A 16,272-nucleotide genomic window follows, 5' to 3' on the forward strand; every position below is an offset into this window, starting at 1 on the left:
TCAGTCACGATCTCCTCCTCCCTGTGCCGACGGATATCGAGTGAAGTTTCGTATTCATTTTTGGGTGAACTGCTCCTTTAATTCCAACAGATTCTCTGCTGAGGCAGGTTTGAAGCAGTTGTGTCGTACGAACCATTTGCGTCTCAAAGACCAGCTCTCGGCCCTCCACGGCGATCTTGTAGGCGTTGGGCAGCGGCGCTCCGAAGGACAGGATCTGCTCGTAGGGGAAAACCTCCAGCGGCCACGGCTCTCCTCGTTTGTACACCGATATGGCCTCTCTGCTCACGCCCAGCCACAGCTCAGCAGGGAACGCTCCGTCCCGACTCTAAAGGACAAGCAGAGACGAGAAGCGTGAGAAGGTCTGAGGTTATTTTCCTAACGATCGATTTGATTTCTTCCACCAGGCAGATGGTCCTCACCTCGACGTTGAACAGCGTGGATCCGTATCCCTGCCACTCCTTCACCAGGATCATGTATTTGACCATGGCCTGCTCCTGGTTCATCCCCTGCAGCTTCTTCCACTTGTCCATCACGCTGATTCTCACCGCCGCCGCCTCCTCCCTCATCCACACCTCCAGGCTGTTCTCCTCCTCCAGCTTCTGCCGACTCAGCGAGCCGCTCCTGAAGCTCCGCCTCAGCGTTCCCTCCAGGAAGCTCGAGCGTTTCCTCTCCGCCGTCCCCGGGCGTTCGGCGACGGAGCCGGAGCCGGTGCCGGTGCCCGGAGCGAACGCCTTGGCCGAGTTCTGCACCCGGGCCCTCAGTCGCGCCATGGGGAACACCTGGGACATTTCGGGTAAGGTGGCCTGAGAGCTGTGATCGCCCAGGAGGTACTGAAGTCTGAGGGCGGCCAGGAACTGAAGAGTCTCCTCAGGGGCCGGATACTGACCCCGGATGACGGCTTCATGGGCCTGCAGGCGGCGCACAGAGAAAATGTTACAAAGACGGCTTCAAGGACGACTGCTGTCTGAACACGAGGTAAACAACACCGAGACACCACAGCTATGATATAACAGGTCGATTCAACATTTTAATGCAGAAATGTTACTAATTATTTCTGGGATTTGGAAAAATAAGGCAATTAGAAGATTTAAGAAAGCTTTAGGAAATTGTTATCATCAGTATTTTATAGAGTAAATAATGAAAACAATCTTTTGTGTGATGAAGCTTCTGTCAGTCTGCTGGCTCTGTTCCCCGTCATGAGATTAATAAATTATTCATCTTCCCACAAAATAATAATCAGCTGGTTTAAATCCCTCACCTGCTCAAACATGAAGGCGAACTCCACGCTGTCTTTGGGAACATTTTCTGTGTCCAGGAAGCAGTAGAGCTTGAAGTAAAACTTCCAGCCGGTGTTGTGTTCGTCTGCGCTGGATGAAAGTCTGGAGACAAGAGAGAGACGTCATGAAGACCAGAGAGAGAGAGAGAGACGTGATGAAGACCAGAGAGAGAGACGTCATGAAGACCAGAGAGAGAGAGAGAGAGACGTGATGAAGACCAGAGAGAGAGAGACTTCATGAAGACCAGAGAGAGAGAGAGAGACGTCATGAAGACCAGAGAAAAGAGAGAGAGAGACGTCATGAAGACCAGAGAAAAGAGAGAGAGAGACGTCATGAAGACCAGAGAAAAGAGAGAGAGAGACGTCATGAAGACCAGAGAGAGAGAGAGAGACGTGATGAAGACCAGAGAGAGAGACGTCATGAAGACCAGAGAGAGAGAGAGAGAGACGTGATGAAGACCAGAGAGAGAGAGAGAGACGTGATGAAGACCAGAGAGAGAGAGAGAGAGACGTGATGAAGACCAGAGAGAGAGAGAGAGACACGTGATGAAGAGGAGAGAGAGAGAGAGACGTCATGAAGACCAGAGAAAAGAGAGAGAGAGAGACTTCATGAAGACCAGAGAAAAGAGAGAGACGTCATGAAGACCAGAGAGAGAGAGACTTCATGAAGACCAGAGAGAGAGAGAGACGTCATGAAGACCAGAGAGAGAGAGAGACGTCATGAAGACCAGAGAAAAGAGAGAGAGAGAGACGTCATGAAGACCAGAGAAAAGAGAGAGAGAGAGACTTCATGAAGACCAGAGAAAAGAGAGAGAGAGACGTCATGAAGACCAGAGAGAGAGACTTCATGAAGACCAGAGAGAGAGAGAGACGTCATGAAGACCAGAGAAAAGAGAGAGAGAGACGTCATGAAGACCAGAGAGAGAGAGAGAGACGTCATGAAGACCAGAGAGAGAGAGAGACTTCATGAAGACCAGAGAAAAGAGAGAGAGAGACGTCATGAAGACCAGAGAGAGAGAGAGAGACGTCATGAAGACCAGAGAGAGAGAGAGACGTCATGAAGACCAGAGAAAAGAGAGAGAGAGAGACTTCATGAAGACCAGAGAAAAGAGAGAGAGAGACGTCATGAAGACCAGAGAGAGAGAGAGACGTCATGAAGACCAGAGAGAGAGAGAGAGAGGTCATGAAGACCAGAGAAAAGAGAGAGAGAGAGAGGTCATGAAGACCAGAGAGAGAGAGAGAGAGACGTCATGAAGACCAGAGAAAAGAGAGGGAGAGACGTCATGAAGACCAGAGAAAAGAGAGAGAGAGAGAGGTCATGAAGACCAGAGAGAGAGAGAGAGACGTCATGAAGACCAGAGAAAAGAGAGAGAGAGACGTCATGAAGACCAGAGAGAGAGAGACGTCATGAAGACCAGAGAAAAGAGAGAGAGAGAGAGGTCATGAAGACCAGAGAGAGAGAGAGAGACGTCATGAAGACCAGAGAAAAGAGAGAGAGAGACGTCATGAAGACCAGAGAGAGAGAGAGAGACGTCATGAAGACCAGAGAAAAGAGAGAGAGAGAGAGGTCATGAAGACCAGAGAGAGAGAGACGTCATGAAGACCAGAGAAAAGAGAGAGAGAGACGTCATGAAGACCAGAGAGAGAGAGACGTCATGAAGACCAGAGAAAAGAGAGGGAGAGACGTCATGAAGACCAGAGAAAAGAGAGAGAGAGAGAGGTCATGAAGACCAGAGAGAGAGAGAGAGACGTCATGAAGACCAGAGAAAAGAGAGAGAGAGACGTCATGAAGACCAGAGAGAGAGAGAGAGACGTCATGAAGACCAGAGAGAGAGAGAGAGACGTCATGAAGACCAGAGAAAAGAGAGAGAGAGACGTCATGAAGACCAGAGAGAGAGAGAGAGACGTCATGAAGACCAGAGAGAGAGAGAGACGTCATGAAGACCAGAGAAAAGAGAGAGAGAGACGTCATGAAGACCAGAGAGAGAGAGAGAGACGTCATGAAGACCAGAGAGAGAGAGAGAGACGTCATGAAGACCAGAGAGAGAGAGAGACTTCATGAAGACCAGAGAAAAGAGAGAGAGAGACGTCATGAAGACCAGAGAGAGAGAGAGAGACGTCATGAAGACCAGAGAGAGAGAGAGACTTCATGAAGACCAGAGAAAAGAGAGAGAGAGACGTCATGAAGACCAGAGAGAGAGAGAGAGACGTCATGAAGACCAGAGAAAAGAGAGAGAGAGAGGTCATGAAGACCAGAGAAAAGAGAGAGAGACGTCATGAAGACCAGAGAGAGAGAGGTCATGAAGACCAGAGAAAAGAGAGAGAGAGAGAGGTCATGAAGACCAGAGAAAAGAGAGAGAGGTCATGAAGACCAGAGAAAAGAGAGAGAGACGTCATGAAGACCAGAGAAAAGAGAGAGAGAGGTCATGAAGACCAGAGAAAAGAGAGAGAGGTCATGAAGACCAGAGAAAAGAGAGAGAGAGACGTCATGAAGACCAGAGAGAGAGAGAGAGACGTCATGAAGACCAGAGAGAGACGTCATGAAGACCAGAGAAAAGAGAGAGAGAGACGTCATGAAGACCAGAGAGAGAGAGAGAGACGTCATGAAGACCAGAGAGAGACGTCATGAAGACCAGAGAAAAGAGAGAGAGAGAGAGGTCATGAAGACCAGAGAAAAGAGAGAGAGGTCATGAAGACCAGAGAAAAGAGAGAGAGGTCATGAAGACCAGAGAAAAGAGAGAGAGAGACGTCATGAAGACCAGAGAGAGAGAGAGACGTCATGAAGACCAGAGAGAGAGAGAGAGAGGTCATGAAGACCAGAGAAAAGAGAGAGAGAGAGAGGTCATGAAGACCAGAGAGAGAGAGAGAGAGACGTCATGAAGACCAGAGAAAAGAGAGGGAGAGACGTCATGAAGACCAGAGAAAAGAGAGAGAGAGAGAGGTCATGAAGACCAGAGAGAGAGAGAGAGACGTCATGAAGACCAGAGAAAAGAGAGAGAGAGACGTCATGAAGACCAGAGAGAGAGAGACGTCATGAAGACCAGAGAAAAGAGAGAGAGAGAGAGGTCATGAAGACCAGAGAGAGAGAGAGAGACGTCATGAAGACCAGAGAAAAGAGAGAGAGAGACGTCATGAAGACCAGAGAGAGAGAGAGAGACGTCATGAAGACCAGAGAAAAGAGAGAGAGAGAGAGGTCATGAAGACCAGAGAGAGAGAGACGTCATGAAGACCAGAGAAAAGAGAGAGAGAGACGTCATGAAGACCAGAGAGAGAGAGACGTCATGAAGACCAGAGAAAAGAGAGGGAGAGACGTCATGAAGACCAGAGAAAAGAGAGAGAGAGAGAGGTCATGAAGACCAGAGAGAGAGAGAGAGACGTCATGAAGACCAGAGAAAAGAGAGAGAGAGACGTCATGAAGACCAGAGAGAGAGAGAGAGACGTCATGAAGACCAGAGAGAGAGAGAGAGACGTCATGAAGACCAGAGAAAAGAGAGAGAGAGACGTCATGAAGACCAGAGAGAGAGAGAGAGACGTCATGAAGACCAGAGAGAGAGAGAGACGTCATGAAGACCAGAGAAAAGAGAGAGAGAGACGTCATGAAGACCAGAGAGAGAGAGAGAGACGTCATGAAGACCAGAGAGAGAGAGAGAGACGTCATGAAGACCAGAGAGAGAGAGAGACTTCATGAAGACCAGAGAAAAGAGAGAGAGAGACGTCATGAAGACCAGAGAGAGAGAGAGAGACGTCATGAAGACCAGAGAGAGAGAGAGACTTCATGAAGACCAGAGAAAAGAGAGAGAGAGACGTCATGAAGACCAGAGAGAGAGAGAGAGACGTCATGAAGACCAGAGAAAAGAGAGAGAGAGAGGTCATGAAGACCAGAGAAAAGAGAGAGAGACGTCATGAAGACCAGAGAGAGAGAGGTCATGAAGACCAGAGAAAAGAGAGAGAGAGAGAGGTCATGAAGACCAGAGAAAAGAGAGAGAGGTCATGAAGACCAGAGAAAAGAGAGAGAGACGTCATGAAGACCAGAGAAAAGAGAGAGAGAGGTCATGAAGACCAGAGAAAAGAGAGAGAGGTCATGAAGACCAGAGAAAAGAGAGAGAGAGACGTCATGAAGACCAGAGAGAGAGAGAGAGACGTCATGAAGACCAGAGAGAGACGTCATGAAGACCAGAGAAAAGAGAGAGAGAGACGTCATGAAGACCAGAGAGAGAGAGAGAGACGTCATGAAGACCAGAGAGAGACGTCATGAAGACCAGAGAAAAGAGAGAGAGAGAGAGGTCATGAAGACCAGAGAAAAGAGAGAGAGGTCATGAAGACCAGAGAAAAGAGAGAGAGGTCATGAAGACCAGAGAAAAGAGAGAGAGAGACGTCATGAAGACCAGAGAGAGAGAGAGAGAGAGACGTCATGAAGACCAGAGAGAGAGAGAGACGTCATGAAGACCAGAGAGAGACGTCATGAAGACCAGAGAAAAGAGAGAGAGAGACGTCATGAAGACCAGAGAGAGACGTCATGAAGACCAGAGAAAAGAGAGAGAGAGAGAGGTCATGAAGACCAGAGAAAAGAGAGAGAGGTCATGAAGACCAGAGAAAAGAGAGAGAGAGAGAGGTCATGAAGACCAGAGAAAAGAGAGAGAGAGAGAGGTCATGAAGACCAGAGAAAAGAGAGAGAGGTCATGAAGACCAGAGAAAAGAGAGAGAGACGTCATGAAGACCAGAGAAAAGAGAGAGAGGTCATGAAGACCAGAGAAAAGAGAGAGAGAGACGTCATGAAGACCAGAGAGAGAGAGAGAGACGTCATGAAGACCAGAGAGAGACGTCATGAAGACCAGAGAAAAGAGAGAGAGAGACGTCATGAAGACCAGAGAGAGAGAGAGACGTCATGAAGACCAGAGGACAAAATGTGAGTCTGGTTAACACACTCCGTCTCTGCCCCTCTGTCTGTCCCTCTTTGTCTCTTGCTTTCTCTCTCTCTCTGTCTCTCTCACAGTGACACTTACTTCTCGAACTTGGCGAGCACGTCGGCCACCACCATGCGGCTCTCGATGGCTTTCTCTGTGGTGTCGTTGTGTTCGAACAGAGCGAACATGTTCCTGCTGTCCTCCATGGCCAGGCCGCGGATCAGCTTCTCCACCACCTGACACGCACACACACAAACAAACAATGAATGTTGTACAAAGCACCCAAACGTCACACACACAAACAGTACTCAATCAGATTCTCAGCTTTTTCCATATTTTCAGAATTATATTTTTTTCTGATTGCCAATAAAATACTACTACAGCTCTGCAAAGTAACTAAAGTTATTAAATGTATTCAGTTACATTAGCAGTCCCAGCACGCCATGTCCCAGCAGCCCTTGCTGTCACCCACCTCTCCGGCTGTTGTGTGTGAGTTGATGGTGATCTTGCAGGATCCTCCTCCGTGACAGTGGACGGTGGTGCTCATGTCCTGCCGGGCCACGATGGAGCGGATCTCCTCCTGTGACGGGACGTTCTCTCTGGCTCGAGTCTTCCTCAGGGAGTCGAGGGCGAAGGCGGCGTAACGATCCATCTCCGAACCGGGGACGAGCTCTCGAGTCCTGCGGAGGAAGAGATTTGGATCGGTGGATGGTGAGGGATTACATCAAACCATGTTTTAATGAATCTGTATTTCGTCCCTCTGTAAACGAGCCAGTACCTCTTGAGGTGGAACTTGAGGTATCTGAGGATGCTCCTGGTGGGGATGAAGGTGCAGGACATGCAGGCCAGGATCTTCCAGCTGCAGAGGTTCCCCGGGCTGCCGAGCTGCGGCGGCCGCGTCGTCTGCTTGATCAGCTGACAGAAGAGCTCGTCCCGCAGAGGTTTGAGCTCCTGGCCGGTCTGCAGGATGCCCTGGATGATGGGCACCGGGTCAGCCACGCCCTCCAGGTGCTGCAGAGAGCTGAACACTTTGAGGGCTTCTTCCTGCAGCGTCGTGTAGCTTCGGTTTCTCTGAACTGGACAGAACAGGACGGAGGGACGGGGTCAGTGATGTGATGGATGTCTGGGTCTTTTTTTTAGAAATCCATCTTTTCCATCTTAAAAATTCAAGTCACCAAACTCCCTTTAAAAATCTTTCGATTTAATTTTGCCTTGCAGCTCAGTATGTATAGTAAGTTGTGAAATACTTAAAATATTGTTATCGTTTGCATCTTCTCTTGAATACTACATTAAACCAAAACATAAATTCAAGGAGTGACTCACCAAACTCCCTTTGAAAATCATTCAATTTAATATTTCCTTGTTTGTGCCAGATGATACTATATGTACGTTGTGAAATACTTCAAAAGACTGTATTATTTATATCTTCTAATGAAGTCTGCATTCAAATTCAGTAAAAATCCATCTTCATTCATTAGTCCCAGCATGTTTTCTCCTATACAGAACAACACGTATCGACAATTTCTCAAATTAAACACAAGCGCTGGAGAAAAGATGCGTTTGGCTTCTATATTCTGACACTTTTGACACTTATGGCTCAAATCCTGCAGGAAAAAGAGCCGTTGAGTGTTTCTAGATAATATCTAGATTGAAAAACTTAAAGGAGATAAATAGATCAACTCATGACGGGCATTAAAATTCACGCTGATTCCTAAACCAGATGATCATCTGACGGAGGAATCAGCATGAATGTTATCTTCAGACTGCTCGTATTGACTCACCGGTGAGGTGGATGTCTCCGTAGGGCAGCGGCAGCAGCGGTGAGTGCAGCGGGTGGTGGCTGTAGCGGAGGATGGGGTTCCTCTTGTAGATCTGCTCCACCACCTCCGAGTTCAGACAGTTCTCCTGCAGAGAGCGGAGGAGCCGACTTCAATGCGATGATGATGATTTAAGCAATATATTTTTTTGTACATTTTATCTGAGGGTTTACTGAGATGACGGTAGTTTCAAGATCTTTGCATCAGTAAACCAGCAGGTTTATCTGGTAGTGGAGTAAAACTATTTCATGAAACTGAATCCAACTGCCTTAAACGATCTTTCCCTGCATTAAGGATCTTCCAACGCCCTCTTTTATCTTCTGGTGTGTCTCCTTTTTACCTTGATGTCCTGGATGAGCTGCTGGGTCGGCGTGTCGATGGGAGCTTTGGTGTCGATGACGTTCTGGATGGCGTTGGCCCAACGTGTGGCCTCGTTCAGCAGCTTACAGTAGAGACGGTACGAGTGTTTGCGGCCGTACACGATCACGCTCCAGTAGCCTGTCGGGACGACACGAGGACGATCAGAAAGAAATGTTCAACTACACTGAAGAGGAAAAGACTTGAGGGCAGAGCACCAGGATGAATTGCAGTCGGTGCAGTTTGTTTTTCTCACCGGTCTCTTTGAAGACCTTTTCGTCCGGCTGGGCCACTGAGCACAGGCTGTTCAGAACCAGCGTTCCCAGCTTCAGGGCGTTGCGCTCTGAGCTCTTGTAGTAGTCCAGAGAATTGTGGGTGAGCAGGAACCAGCGTTTCTTCAGCTTCAGCGAGGCTCTGGTACTGTTCTTCATCTCTTTGTGTAACCAGCCTGCAGGAAATAAAGGAATCACTATTTTAAAGATCTTTTCAGTGTCATTACAAAACGTGTGCTGTCAGCCTGAAACAGCAGCAGCAATCACAATCCCAGTGTGAAAGCACTTAATTACAGTTTAACCACCATTTTTTGTCTTTTGTTCTTAATTATTTAGACATTTCCCGTTGGTTTTTGATGCCTTTTCAAATTCAGAAAAATGCTTAAAAAGTCAGTGGAGTTTGGTGTAAGCTGCCTCCAGATTTACAAATGTGTAAAGTTCAAACCAGAACTCTTCTGTTCTATTCTCATCCTGTATTTTAGACACAAAAACTCATTTATCATATAAAACTTCCTCATGTTCTTCTATTATTGTTGTAAATCTGCCTCAGTGCATTCTGGGATGGACTCCAGCCCTCAAAATGAAGAGTATGAAGGGTAAAGGGACGTCAAGTGATTGCGTCGTCACCTCGGATGATGAACTCCTGCCCGTCGACGCGGGTGTCTCCTTTGGAGCGCTGCAGCAGGGTGATCCAGTGGTGCATCTCCTCGGGCGTGTCGGCGTTGCAGTGCAGCACGCGGTTCGCCGTGATCATGACGAAGGAGTTGGGCCTGTGATGCATCACAAATACAGTTGCTTGATATTAGAAGAATAAAACTTTAATTTACAAACGTGAACATATTTTAAGCAGATTTCAGCTACAACATGAGGCACTAAAACAGGATATACGACTACATTTTTGTGTTTAGATTCACTGCTTGATTTGTAAATATGTCTAAAATAGCAGCACCCCCTAGTGGTTGAGATGGAAATGATACACAAATGTACTGAGTCACATTTTGGTTTCAGAAAGGCTCCAGCTTGAGCTGAACTTTGTGACTTTGCAGATAATTTTCAGGCACAAATGTTGTAGAAGTTAAAAAGCAGCAGATGGAAACATGAGGACTATTAATGCAGCCGACATGTTGGTGGGTCAGCAGGCCTCAGTAAAGAAAACAGTGAAGGTTCTGCACAAAGACGAGACGAGACGTGGTGTCTGATGCAGGCTCTCACCTCTCTGGATTATCTGAAGCACAAACTGAATCGATCATCCCGACATCCAACGTTCCCTGAAGAGAGAGAGAAGGTTCGGTTGAGGGAAGAAAATTTTCTGCACAACAATCATCTCCATCACCTGAGCCTCTGTGACCGTCAGCTGTGTGTAAACTACAAGTTATTAACTTCTTTTTAAATATAAAAAATGTTTTTAGCATCGGCTGTACGATATCGTGCCTCCCTGATAGAAGCAGCAACAGAAAAAAAAAGATTAGCATGAAAATAAAACTCATTAAAGTGTTTTCAGTTTGACGCTGAGCGAGTTTACAGCTACTCACCACGGCGTTCTGGGGGTTTGCCTGCTCGTCATGCATCTCTCTGATCTCCTGCTCTGTGGAGCCGTGGACCTGACTCAGCACGCTGAACCACTGGCTGTAACCACGGAGACGACATCATCAGCATCATCATCATCATCATCGAGACTGAGAGCTCAACTTATAAAGTTCATTTTGTAATACTTTCTGTCAACTTCTGTCTCGACTGTCTTTTGTTTCTTATTTGGATTTTCTGTTGAAAATGAAAACTTACTTGGTAAAAAAACGATTGATTTGGAAAATGTGTTTGTGTGTAAATTAAACATTGATGAAGTTAATTTTGCCTCAGACGTGTGGAGCTGATGTTGACAAACACACACACACACACACACACACACCATCTTCCTGTCACAGTAGATGTATGGAGGAAGTGGACCGTCCCTCTGAGAGGAAATCAATGTGTTGCCAGGGGCAACCGGCACATCGACCCTACAGCAACACCTCCTCCTCCTCCTCATTGTACCGTCTGTGACTGATAATGTGTCTGTCGGCCTGTGATCATCTGATAAAAACCTTTTGTGTGTTTTTGTCTGATTTTAAGTCCAGAGGTGGTTTGATGGTCGAAGCTCCTGAACTCTGGTGCATCAGTGAGGAACAGATGAAGTCTTTTAATCCTGCTCTAGTTTTCTGTTTCCTGTTTTCAGACCTGTTTAGCGGAGCAGTTTTTGTTCTCCATCTACGATTCAGACAAAATCGGGTTTTAAAGACACGTTATGTTGTTATTTGTGTGAAACACCCACCTGGCGTCCTCGGCAGACTCGGCGATCAGGTGGTAGGTCCTCTCCGGCATCACGATGTCGATTCCATTCTCCTTCCCGGTGTTATCGATGATTTCTCTGCAGATCACAAGAAACAAAGAGGTCAATCCAAAAATCTGACATTAGTTAAGAAGACTCACTTTCCATTTCCCTCATGACTTTAGGATAAAGTCAGCATCTAGTGGTCATTAGAAGAACTACATCCTGGTTCTGGAGATCATGTGATCATTCCAGACATCATCATCATCATCATCACTGCGTCCTTCACTGCGTTTCCTTCCTTCTACACCTCAGCCGACATGTTGGGTGTTACATTAACAAACAACCCTGAGTCCTTACTTGGCACTGTGCATGTCCAGCACCCCCTTCATCTTCTCCTCGCCGTCGTTCTCAAAGTACATGAGCTTGCTCTGCCGCAGCACGAACCAGCGGCGCTTCCAGTTGCGGCGGGACAGCGTGGACGAGCCGCCTCCCTTCTTGTGCAGCCAGCCCTGCTTCAGAGCCTCCTGCTTGGCCCGGAACCACAGGAAGGTCTCGTCCTTCAGAACGCACCAGCGCCGCTTCCACGTGTTCATCAGGCCGCCTGCAGAGGAAGATATGAGTTTTACTCGTGTCCATGAAGAGGAGGAAGCACAAGGCTTTTTTCTTCAACACATTAAAAACATTTATCTAGAGGACACTTCTGAAGCTTTGTGCTCTGAATGTAAATCCTCTCGTTTCTTGTCAAATGGAAGTTGGAGGTCAGAGGTCGTCTCAGCTACCTTTGATGTGGAGGAAGCTGTGGAAGTACGGCAGCGTGACGCAGCTGTAGACGGAGTCCCGCCGATACGACAGCTCGTCATCGGTGTCGAACCTGTCGAAGTCGTCTTCGCTGTCCTCGAACTGGAAAACCAACAGAAATGAGACACATTAACATGACTGAGTGATGTCATTGTAACTACAGCAACAGGAGCAGGAAGCACCGCAGTGGATGTTGTTTTTTAGGTATCCAGTGTGATTGCATTCGTCATTTAAGATCTTCCACACCAACCGATAGATATGGAAGCCCTGAGGGGCAAGCGAAGACATTTTGTGTGAAACCAAGCAGAAAAAAAATGCAAAAAAAAAAAAATTCTCCTGAGATTTTTTCTCACTCAAATACTCCTGAAAAAGTTTCACACATAAAAAAATAATAATTGTGTTTTTATTTTTATGTTAAACAATTTTCTCCTGAGATTTTGTTTCACTCAGTTTCACACATGAAAATTAAAATTGCCATGAATTTTTTTTTTGCAATTTTTATAAAACACCTTTTTTCCCTGAAAAAAGCTTCCTGCTCGGTTTAACACGTAAAAACATTTTTTTGTTATGCGTGAAACCGAGAAGAAAACTTTTTCAGGAGAAAAAAACTTTATTTTAAAGATGCAAAAAAAAATAATATTCCATGAGATTTCTCTTTTTAAACGTGAAACCGAGAAAAAAAATCCTATAGAACTAATTTTCACGTGAACATTTCTTGGGAAAAAAAACTCAGGTCAGGTAAAACATCGTCTTGGATAAATCCTCTTAGCTTCTGTTAGACAACAGCTGAAGTTAGCCGTCAACAGAGAGAAAAAAAAGTGCATCATCCATCATCTTTTTAGCTGCTGATCAACTGGGAAGAGGTGAAACAACATTGTCAGGTTTTCTACATTGATAGACTGAACGATGACTGTGTGACGACGGTTAAACTACTCTTGAACTTTCTCCCACCTTCAGTCAGCACTAGAAGTTTTTGCCTCTGCAGACAAAATCTGATAAAAAGTGAAGGTGAACCCACCGATGACTGCGCCCCCTCCGAGCTGAAGCGGTAAGCCCCTGAGCTGTTGTAGGTGCCCACAGAGCCGCGGTAGTCAGGAGACCACTGGCCGCTGCGAGGGTTGGAGAAGGCCACGCTGCCACTGGACACGATGGCGCCCTCGTCGTAGTCGTCCTGGTCGTAGTCCGAATCCTCGTCCGGCGGTATGAGCTCCACCAGGTCGTCGGACTGAGCCTCGGATGAAGCCTGGGGGTGGCAGTAGGCCGAGTCCCCGCTGGAGGAGGCGCTGTGGCAGGCGGGGGGCACCGGTGGTAACGGCAGCAGCGGCTGGTGAAGCAGGGTGTTTGGGGGCAGTGGAGGGATCACACCATCGTTGGCGTATGGATCTTCTTCAGACGAGTCGTCGCTTGTCCGGATCCCGCTCGTCCGCTGGCCGTCTGAGTGGCCGTGCTCGCTCGGGTTCGGTGAGTCTTTGAACGCCTCGTCGTCAGCCCCAAACCCTTCATCGACCTCTTCCTCATCTCTCCTCCCTCCACCCTCTTTCTCCTTCTCCTCCCCTTCGCCGACTCCCAACGAGCTCTCAATGTTCCTCACGCACTCGTCGATCTCGTCAAAGTTCAGCGAGTCGAGGAACTGCTGCGCCGCCTTGCAGGCTTCGTCCTCCAGACGCCGGAGCTCCTGGTCACGCAGGAGCTGCAGGCGGTTGAGGGAGGCCTCGGTCAGAGAGAGCTCCTGACGCTCCTTCTGCCTCTGCAGCGCCTGGATCTCCCGCTCCAGTCGCAGGATCTCCTCCACCTGAGTCGCCTCGTGAGGACGGACTTCCTCCTCCAGGGCCTCTGCTGACTCCAGCTCCTCCAAGACGTCCGTTGATGTTGCAGCTGCGACTGCAGGCTGAGGCAGAGATTGAGAGGCCAACTCCTCAATGCGATGGAGCTCCTCCAGGAGTCTGGCCTCCTCAGCCTGAGGATGGAAAACAGACAACAATCAGAAATCTGATGGAGTGTTGTTTGAGCCAGTTAACCTCTTAAGATGTTAACCTCCTCAAGAAAAGACTTTAAAGAAAAGTCTTTAAAGTCTTATTTTCTGTAGAGAGATCGTTTCAACCTGATTTGAACACAATAAAACTGATTTAAAAGTTTCATTTCATTTCATGATTCTGATGCAGGATTGTTTTATAAACCAGTGTCAGTGTTCTGCTAAACAAGATCTGAATCTGAAGATGTTATGTTGTGTGTTTTATGGTCATGACTGAATGATGTAACTTGTGTGAGTATGTGTAATATGTGTTTTCAGTTTCTTGAATGGATCTGTGTGAGGATGCAGAATGAATTTCAGTGTACCGACATGTCAACTGATATTAAAATCATATGGTGTTGTGTCGTTTTGTATCACATTGTATTGAACCGTGACGTACCGTATCATATCGTATCACAGTGTAACGTATCGTAGGAAGTACCCAAAAATCATACTTGAGTAAAAGTAAAGAAAACTTACTAAAACATTACTTTGGTGACTTTTAGTAAATGTCTTAAAGTATCTGATATTAAATGTACAATAGGCAATATACTGGCAATATACGCACTTACAAGTAAAACTACAAGTAAAAGTAAATTCTACATTTATTAACTTGTGTATAAATAAAGAATAAAAAGAATAAAAGTGTTTTTATTCATCAAATTGCAGCTTAAATAATTTAATTTAGAAATATGCCACTTTGCAGATTACAAGCTGCATCAGAGCCAAAGTAACTAGTTACTAAATAAATGTAGTGAAGTGGAAGAATAAAGTAGCAGAAAATACTCAAAACTGTACTTAAGTTCAGTACTTGAGTAAATACACTTAGTTACACTCCATCACATCGTATCGTAACCTGACAATAAACTGAAGACTCACAGTGAACGCTGACCTGTGTGCTGCTGGTTGAAGTATATAATAATAAATCTAAAACATAATGTGAAAGTTGTGTCTGACGGACTGAAATGAAAACCCAGTGATCGATGGACTGTCAGTAAGTAACATGTACGGTAAGTAACTCTCCCACACCAGTATCTTCCTGGATACTGAGTCTGGTCGTACCTCTCTGGCGAGTCTCTCGGCCTCCAGCTTCTGTCTCTCCCTGCAGACACAAACACACATCAGCTGACTGAAACAGACAGTGTGAGATAAGATTCACTAAAACACCCGTAATTACATTTCCTGTCTCACTGTGGCAGCAAATTCCCATAAAACCCATCAAGAATTCAGGTCAGACAGAAAGTCTACGTCATCCGTCCAGACAGCAGAAGTGTTTTCTATACGATCATACGTCGTGTTTCACAAAGTGTTTACTGGTGACTTTTCTGTTTCTGATCTTCTGATCACCATTCAGGAAATGTACAGAAGCCCTGAGGGACAAATGTTTTCTGGTCATCGTTTTCTAAGTGAATCTTTTTCTAAAGTCCTGACTTCACATCTGTTGGAAAAAAAAGTTTGGGCCGGATTTTTTTTTTTTTCTATCTGTGAAAACACTAAAACACAAAAAAAAAAAAAAAAAAATCATCTGTGAAACCAAGTGGACAAAATTCAGGAGAAAAATGTTTGTTTCGTGGGCGTAACGGAGGAAAAATCAGGAGAATTTTTCTTCTGAAAATATTCAAAAACCGAGAGAGAGATTTTTTTTTCATGTGTGAAACTGAGTGAAAAAGAAGTTTAGGCAGGAGAAAATGTTTTATATCTGTAAGTTATGTGTTAGCAGCTAATGTACAAACTTTCTTTTCATTCAGTTTCACTCGTGAAAAAAAGATCTCCTGGGAAAAAATCAAATCAAACGGTTTCACACATGAATTGTTTGTTTGTTTTACAAAATGGATTATTTATTATTTATTATTATCACTCTCCCTCTCAGCTTCGGTGGGGAAGTCTCTCTTCCTGCCAGGATTGTGTTACTGACATGAGAGAGCTCTGCAGCAAATCGTCACATCTGAGTATTTAAAAAACCTGCCTACAGCCCAAAACAACAAAAAACTTATTATAATATTAATTCTACACAACCCTGAAACACCAGAGGATTTCCTGTCCTGTCTAAACGGACCTACAGAACCAGAACCGGGTATTCAGAACAACCAAAACTGGACAAAAAGGGTCACATGAAAGCAACAGCTGGTAACAAATCCTTCCACACCTCTCCATCTCCTCCTCCACCCTCCTGCGGCACTCCTCCTCCTCCCTCCTCCTCCTCTCCTCCAGCAGCTGGCTGAAGGCCCGGCGGGCCAGCTGGCCTCGCACACGTTTCTGGAAGGTGAGCGCGGCCCAGCGGAGGAGCAGGAACTTCCTCCTCCAGTAGAAAGCCCGGTAGTTCTTCTGGATGACCACAATGCACTGCAGCAGCTTCCTGTACTGCTTCCTGTGTGTCCGACAACATCGACAGTCAGTAAACGAACGGGTCTTAAGTTTTTAAGATGTTACTGTTGAGTTCTGAACAGTCGTACCTGGCCATGTAGCCCATGACGTGAGCCTGGATGATCATGGCGGCTTTCAGCACCTCCATCTCCCTCTGCTTCTCCA

General features: G+C 46.3%; 1 protein-coding gene across 2 annotated transcripts in view; it reads right to left on the reverse strand.

The window, feature by feature from the left end:
• myo10 (myosin X) overlaps positions 1 to 16,272 on the reverse strand; it is a 112,131-nt gene that overhangs the window by 2,628 nt on the left and 93,231 nt on the right. For both annotated transcript variants that reach the window (XM_084369251.1, XM_084369250.1), the window contains 19 exons: positions 16,197 to 16,272; positions 15,890 to 16,111; positions 14,806 to 14,845; positions 12,751 to 13,689; positions 11,714 to 11,834; positions 11,292 to 11,535; positions 10,935 to 11,030; positions 10,159 to 10,252; positions 9,839 to 9,894; positions 9,254 to 9,396; positions 8,611 to 8,802; positions 8,338 to 8,495; positions 7,962 to 8,085; positions 6,959 to 7,256; positions 6,653 to 6,860; positions 6,280 to 6,416; positions 1,259 to 1,379; positions 420 to 908; positions 134 to 325 (listed from right to left, as the gene is read on the reverse strand). The exon at positions 16,197 to 16,272 is cut by the window's right edge and continues 31 nt beyond it. In XM_084369251.1, the coding sequence (XP_084225377.1) occupies positions 134 to 325; positions 420 to 908; positions 1,259 to 1,379; positions 6,280 to 6,416; positions 6,653 to 6,860; positions 6,959 to 7,256; positions 7,962 to 8,085; positions 8,338 to 8,495; positions 8,611 to 8,802; positions 9,254 to 9,396; positions 9,839 to 9,894; positions 10,159 to 10,252; positions 10,935 to 11,030; positions 11,292 to 11,535; positions 11,714 to 11,834; positions 12,751 to 13,689; positions 14,806 to 14,845; positions 15,890 to 16,111; positions 16,197 to 16,272 (3,950 nt within the window). The remainder of the gene's footprint in view (positions 1 to 133; positions 326 to 419; positions 909 to 1,258; positions 1,380 to 6,279; positions 6,417 to 6,652; positions 6,861 to 6,958; positions 7,257 to 7,961; positions 8,086 to 8,337; positions 8,496 to 8,610; positions 8,803 to 9,253; positions 9,397 to 9,838; positions 9,895 to 10,158; positions 10,253 to 10,934; positions 11,031 to 11,291; positions 11,536 to 11,713; positions 11,835 to 12,750; positions 13,690 to 14,805; positions 14,846 to 15,889; positions 16,112 to 16,196) is intronic.

The sequence above is a fragment of the Pagrus pagrus genome (assembly GCF_965226575.1).
Source record: "Pagrus pagrus genome assembly, chromosome: 12".
NCBI classification, from domain to species: Eukaryota; Metazoa; Chordata; class Actinopteri; order Spariformes; family Sparidae; genus Pagrus; species Pagrus pagrus.